This window comes from Bison bison, unplaced genomic scaffold, assembly GCF_000754665.1.
Source record: "Bison bison bison isolate TAMUID 2011002044 unplaced genomic scaffold, Bison_UMD1.0 scf7180017864495, whole genome shotgun sequence".
Classification (NCBI taxonomy): Eukaryota; Metazoa; Chordata; class Mammalia; order Artiodactyla; family Bovidae; genus Bison; species Bison bison.
The window spans coordinates 12,775,415-12,782,063 of record NW_011495054.1 but is presented as its reverse complement, the minus strand read 5'-3'; the positions used below and the strand labels follow the sequence as shown (position 1 = coordinate 12,782,063).

General features: G+C 54.8%; 1 protein-coding gene across 3 annotated transcripts in view; it reads left to right on the top strand.

Moving 5' to 3' along the window:
• The window catches only part of SEC14L6 (SEC14-like 6 (S. cerevisiae)), a 10,542-nt gene extending 4,597 nt beyond the window's left edge, over positions 1-5,945 (top strand). For all 3 annotated transcript variants that reach the window (XM_010828773.1, XM_010828772.1, XM_010828774.1), the window contains 8 exons: positions 14-154; positions 470-565; positions 1,950-2,010; positions 2,128-2,211; positions 3,923-4,029; positions 4,104-4,243; positions 4,336-4,505; positions 4,700-5,945. In XM_010828773.1, coding sequence (XP_010827075.1) covers positions 14-154; positions 470-565; positions 1,950-2,010; positions 2,128-2,211; positions 3,923-4,029; positions 4,104-4,243; positions 4,336-4,505; positions 4,700-4,812 — 912 coding nt within the window. In that variant the 3' untranslated portion in view covers positions 4,813-5,945. The remainder of the gene's footprint in view (positions 1-13; positions 155-469; positions 566-1,949; positions 2,011-2,127; positions 2,212-3,922; positions 4,030-4,103; positions 4,244-4,335; positions 4,506-4,699) is intronic.
• Positions 5,946-6,649: the final 704 nt, after the last annotated feature.

Below are 6,649 nucleotides of genomic sequence, written 5' to 3'. Positions count from 1 at the left end.
CGCTGACGGGGAGGGTAGCCCCGTCTGGTACCACATCATCAGGGGCCTGGATCTCAAGGGCCTCCTCCTCTCCGTCTCCAAACAAGAGCTGCTCAGATTCAACTTCTGGAGCCTGGAGCTGCTCCTGCGAGACTGTGAGCAGCAGAGCCAGAAGGTGGGGGTCCCAGGGCCCCCCATCCCCCTGGGCCGCCGAAATCTGGCCCCTTCCAAGACAGCCCCCAGCACTGGGCACCTGCCTCCCTGAGCTCCTCAGCTCCTCCCAGCACCTCCGAGTAGACACGGTTCGGGTGACCTGCCTTCCCAGGGGCAGACGATGGGAGGGTGCCCCTCGGGACGGCCCTGTCTCCCTGCACTTGGCTTCCCGGCATGAAACCTCCACGCCAGGATGAGCCAGGCCCAGCCCTACTTCCTGTGGGCTGTGGGGGGCACAGACCCTCCTGGGGTCTCACCTCTCAGCATTCCTTTGCAGTTGGGGAAGAAAGTGGAGAAAATCTCGACTGTTTTTGATTTCGAGGGGCTGAGCCTGAGACATCTGTGGAAGCCAGGAGTGGAGCTCATCCAGGAGGTGAGGGAGCCCTACACAGGGGGCTGGGTGTTCCCTCGCCGGGGTCTCTGCCCCTCGCTTGCTGGTGTGGGCTGTGTGTGGGGAGGTTCTCTGACTCCACCCACAGTTTTGCGGCTCTTTTTTTTTCTTTTTTAAATATTTATGTATTTATTTATTTTGGCTGTCAGATCTTTGTGGAGCACAGACTTCTCTCTGGTTGAGGCTTGTGGGATCTTAGTTCCTTGACCAGGGATCCAACCCACGCTCCCTCCAGTGGAGGGTGGATTCCTGACCCACTGGACCATCACGGAAGACCCTGCAGGGATCCTTTCAAACCCGAAGTCTCTTAGGGCTGTGCCAAGCCACAGCCATCACCTCAGCATCACCACCGCACGTCCGGGAGGTCACAACAGCAGGGCTTGGTCCCCAGGCTGGTCAGGGTCCCCGTGGGTATCCCTTCCCCTCTTATACTCCCTCCCCGCTCACCCTCTCTTACCTGGGAGGGGGCTGGGAGCAAGTCATCTTCAGGGGTCCTGAGGAAGGAAGGGAGACCCTGATAAGGTCTGCCTCCGCCGGGGCAGCTAGCCTGCCTTTTCTTTCTGCTCAATCCAGGATAGCAGAGAACCTAAAAATTTTAACATTTCAAGAACCACCACGAGCGACTTCCCGGGCGGTCCAGTGGTTAAGGTTCCACGCTTCCAGTGCAAGGAGCACAGGTTCAATCCCTGGTTGGGAAACTAATCCCATAAACTGTGCGACGAGGTCCAAAAAAAAAAAGAACCACCATGAAAACATAATAAATTGAGAACACCAGACTCAAAAGGCCACGTATATTCCCTTGATATGAAATATCCAGATTAGGTAAATCCATAAGAGACAGAAAGCACGCTGGTAGTCAACCAGGGCTGCAGGGAGTGGGGAAGGGTGACTGCTATGGTTCGAGGTTCCTTCCGGCGTAGTGAGAATATTCTGCAACTAGACGGTGCTGATGGTTACACAGCCTGGTGAGTACACTGAGCCACTGAACTCTACACTGTGAAAGGGTGACATTTATGGGATGTGAATTACATTCCAATTACAAAAAAAGCCATGCCTTGCCACTTTGAATGTTTCTTATCCTGGAAGCATTTTGTTCCCAAAGCCACATAGAGGGGAACCTTCCAGGGACCTGACTGAGGGGGATTTTTTTGGTCTGCAGGAGGTGGGGTCATCCCCTGGAAATCTGTCAAGAATTTGCACTCATGGCTTCGGGGGGCGTGTCTGAGACGGGGACCCAACAAACCGGACAGGGGGAGTTCCTCTTGTCTGGGAGGCTTTTGGGGTGTCTGGAGAGGCCTCAGGGGCCTTAAGGGGGCGGCATTTAGGCACCTGCATCTTGTGCATTGACCTGAGTTTGACCCTACAGTTTTTCTCAGCACTTGAGGCAAACTACCCTGAGATTTTGAAGAATTTAATTGTTGTGAAAGGTGAGTGAAGCAGTTCCGCATATGCATAAGTGGGGCTGGGGGGCGGTGCAGGGGACAGGGAGGCAACGAGGCAGGGCAAGGAGACCCCAGGAAACCCTGAAACGGTGCCTGTCTCAGCCCCCAAGCTCTTCCCGGTGGCCTTCAACCTGATCAAGCCGTACATCACTGAGGAGACGCGCAGGAAGGTGCTGATCCTTGGAGGTGAGTGGGCAGCTCCTTTGCAGCTCCAGAACCTGGTCTGAGGGTGGCTCCTCCGCAGACCTGAGGGTTCCCGAACGCAAGGGCACCAGGCTCGGGAACACAGCTGCTCTGGGGGACCCACTCCCTTAGGCAGCAACTGTTGAGGCCAATGTGTCCACCTGCCAGAGGGCTGAGGGGCCAGGAGGGCTCTGAGAGACCCCAGAGGCAGCCTATGTGAGGGCCCCCAATTCTGGATTGAGAGATGTGAATTTGAGGGATGACTTTGTCTGTTATGAGCTGCAGGTGGGCTGAGTCACCAGCTCTGTCTGGGTCTCAGGTTCCTCAGGCTTCCCTGTAAAATGGGGAGCATAAGAGGCAGGTTTTTCAAATCACACATGTGCTCAGCTGCTCAGTCGTGTCCAACTCTTTGCGACTCCCTGCACTATAACCTGTCAGGCTCCTCTGTCCATGGGATTCCCCAGGCAAGAATACTGGAGTGGGGTGCCATTTCCTTCTCCAGGAGATCTTCTGGACCGAGGGATTGAACCCCCGTCTCCTGCATTGGCAGGCGGATTCTTTACAACTCACCTGTGAGTTGTTCTTTACAACACCATCTGTGAGCTGCAAGTGGGCTGAGTCACCGGCTCTGAGTCTCAGATTCCTCGGTTTCCCCCCCATAAAATGGGGAGAAAAAGATGCAGGTTTTCCAAATTACATACCTGATAAAATTTGGAAATTTAGAAAAATATAGAAATATATCAAGAAGAAAGAGTAAATCCTGTCTCTCAAGGAACTATTATTAACATGTACTATCTTTTCAAAGAAATTCATTTAAAAAAAATGGGTTCATACCACGTTATACTCTTTTAGAACCTACCTTTTTCACATACCATGTGATAAACTTTATTTCATTTTGGTAAAGTCCAAAATTTAGGGGTTTTTTTGTTTTTTTTTACCATTAGGGAAGAGTGAGGTGTGAAGATGCTTATAGATGTACACATCTTAATTTTTTTCCATAAAATAATAGCCTAGAAATGAAGAGTTCTTTTCCCTTAAAGAGAATGCACGGGAAGTCTGTCTCATTTCTGTGTCCACACTGCCCCAGGGCATGCTGGGAGTTCACCTCTGCCTCCTCCCACTTTGCTCCCATAATGCTCTCACTCCTTTGTGGACCAACCTTGGCTTCTCAGAGCAGTGTTGGGGGAGGAGGGCTGAAACACCCTCCCCCCAGTTCTGAGAGTGCTGGAGCTGCAGGAGCTGAGGGCAGGGACTGACTGGAAGGCTGAGTTCAGTCTCCGAGGGAAAGGGAAGCCCAGGGTAGACAAGCCCCTGCTCAGCCTCACGCTCCAGGAGACACTGATCTGAGTCCCTGCAAAGATGGTGGTCCAGTGGTTAGACCCAGCGCTTTTATTGCCGAGGTCCCGGGTTCGATCCCTGGTCAGGGAACTAAGATCCCACAAACTACGTGGCATGGCCAAAATAAAAAAAAAAAAAAGATGCCTCATGGGCCAACACCTGGACGGATAGGGGTGGGTACCAGGGCTGAAGGGGCAGGAACTGGTCACACAGACACTGTGGACCTAGATCTTCTTGGCTTCTGTCCTGGAGGCGCTGAGAGTATGTGGGAGGTAGGGGGAGGCTGTCATATGGACAGGACGGCCCTGGACTTGGCCCCACTTCCCTCTGTTGAACCCCCAACCCCCCCCACAGAGCCCCACTTTTGTCCCCACAGGCAACTGGAAGCAAGAGTTGCTGAAATTCATCAGCCCCGACCAGCTGCCCGTGGAGTTCGGGGGGACCATGACCGACCCCGATGGCAACCCCAAGTGCCTGACCAAGGTCCGGTGCCCAGAGGACGGGGAGGGAGGGGAGATGGCCGTGGTGCGGTGCCCGCTCACCACCCTCGCCTGCAGATCAACTACGGGGGCGACGTGCCCCAGCATTACTTCCTGCGCAACCACGTGAGGGTGCAGTACGACCACCAGGCGACCGTGGGCCGGGGCTCCTCCCTGCAAGTGGACAACGAGATCCTGTTCCCGGGCTGCGTGCTCAGGTGGGCACGGCGCCCCACACACACACCTGGTGTGGTCGGGAGGGGCCCGGAGCCCAGGCAGGTGGCGGTGAGTGGGGCCCTGTCCCCTGCAGGTGGCAGTTTGCGTCGGATGGAGGGGACATAGGCTTCGGGGTTTTCCTGAAGACCAAGATGGGGGAGCGGCAGCGGGCCGCGGAGATGACGGAGGTGCTGGCCAGCCAGCGCTACAACGCCCACATGGTGCCCGAGGACGGGAGCCTCACCTGCACGGAAGCCGGCGTCTGTGAGTGTTGGCAGGGATGGCTCCTCCTGGACCTGGGCGTGGGGGGCAGGTGCACTGCGTGCATCAGGTCCCACCAGGCAGGGGCCCTGGCTCCGGGCTCTCGGGTGTGGCAGTGGCACCCAGGTCTAGTACCTGCACAGGAGGGCGAGGTCCCAGGTGGGCGTCCTCTCTGAATGTCTGTCCCGCCGACGCAGACGTCCTGAGGTTTGACAACACCTACAGCCTGATCCACCCCAAGCACATCAGCTACACCGTGGAGGTGCTGCTCCCGGACCAAACCTCCCTGGAGAAGATAGAGAAATTCTAGACAAGCCTCGCGGCTCCCTCACCCTCCTCTGTGGCCTCTAGGTCCGCAGTGAGCTCACAGCCTTCCCTAGCCAGACTGCCCTCCAAGCTCCCCAGGAACGGGGATCCTACCGAGCTGGTCCCAGCCCATCTGTCACAGTGGGTCTGCATCTTTGGAACTGCGGGACTGTGGCAGCCAGCAAAGCAACAGAAACTCTCCAGCCGTGTGATTCAAGCTCAGAGAAAACTCGCGGCCCCTTTTCTACCAACCAATACTGAGTTGGGAGTTCCGTTCTGAAATACATCGTGTTAAAACAAAAAAATGTGCAGGGCTTCCCTGATGGCTCAGTGGTAAAGAATCTGCTTGCCAAAGAGGGAGACACAGGTTTGATCCCAGACCCGGGAAGCTCCCACATGCCGCAGAGCAGCTGAATCCGTGCACCGCGGCTACTGAGCGTGCGCTCTGGAGTTCAGGGGCCGCAACTACTGAAGCGTGAGCCCCGAGAGCCAGTGCTCCGCAAGAGAGCCCACCACAACCGGAGGCTAAGCACCGCAACCAGGGAGTGGCCTTCCGCTCGCTGCGACTGGAGGATAGCCCACGCACAGCAGTGAAGACCCAGCACAGCCAAAAGTAAATAAATAAATACTGTAAAAAAGAAAGAAAATGTGAAATATAATATGACCGACAGAACTGGAAACAATTGCCATTTAAAAGATAATGCATTACTCATAGTTCCCAAGAGGAGAGGGCATGGATGCCACAGGGGATCACCCGGAGAAACGGTGGGTGGGCGTGGGTGGGCGTGGGTGGCAGGGGGTGTGGTCATGAGGTGGAAGGAGGGGGAGGTCTGCGGGCAAAAGCCTTTTTTATGGTTTCCCCGGAAGGAATGGGTGAGGCGGGGTCAGCAGGCCTAGAATTGGCTATTTTGGGTGATTTCCTCAGGCTCTGGGGCCAAGGGGTTGTCCCATTTGTCTGGAACCTGGTTCTGGGTACCAGTTGCCCTGAGTTTGAGCCTGATGCAGGAGGAGGCTGGAGTGTGGGCTCCGGATTTGAAAAGCACACTCGTGGGCAAGACTCTCTCTTGTTGTTCAGTCGCTCAGTCGTGGCCAACTCTTTGCGACCCCACGGACTGCAGCTCGTCAGGCTTCCCTGTCCTTCACTATCCCTCGGAGCTTGCTCAGACTCACGTTCAACAAGTCAATGATGCCATCCAACTGTCTCATCCTCTATCGCCCCCTTCCCTTCCTGCCCTCAGTCTTTCCCAGCATCAAGGTCTTTGACTCTCTCTCTAGGAACTGGCTATCCCTGGGAGGGGTGGTCCCTCCAGGGTCAACAAAGCCCCAGGTGTCAAAGCATCAGAACACAGAAAATAGGAGACGTGATTAATACACTTGCCTAGCAAGCAGCTGTGCCGCTGCCCCTCTGAATGCACATTCCTTCCCCATCGAGAAAGAAGTCTTGGCTCACATGCTCCCCTTCCTAGTGTGAGGGTATCTAAGAATTGGTTCACCTGCTCAGCCTCCATCCTCTCAGGGACTCCCCTGCTGGTCTAGTGGCTAAGACTCCAACTCCGAGTGCAGGGTGCCTGGGTTCGATCCCTGGTCAGGGAACTAGATCCCTCATGCTGCAGCTGATGTCCCTGAGTCACAGCCAAGACCTGAGGCAGTTAAAAAAATAAATAAATAAAAAAGAAAGAAATTGCATTTTGTTTCAACAGAGTTGAGTTCAGTTTATGCCAGTCTCTCTTCCCTATTTCGATAGCTAATGCTTAATAAAATCCATCTTTACCTCTTTAACTAGCGTTTGACTTTGTTCATCTTTGACACTACCCAGCCAGACACGGTTGATACAGGAAGTG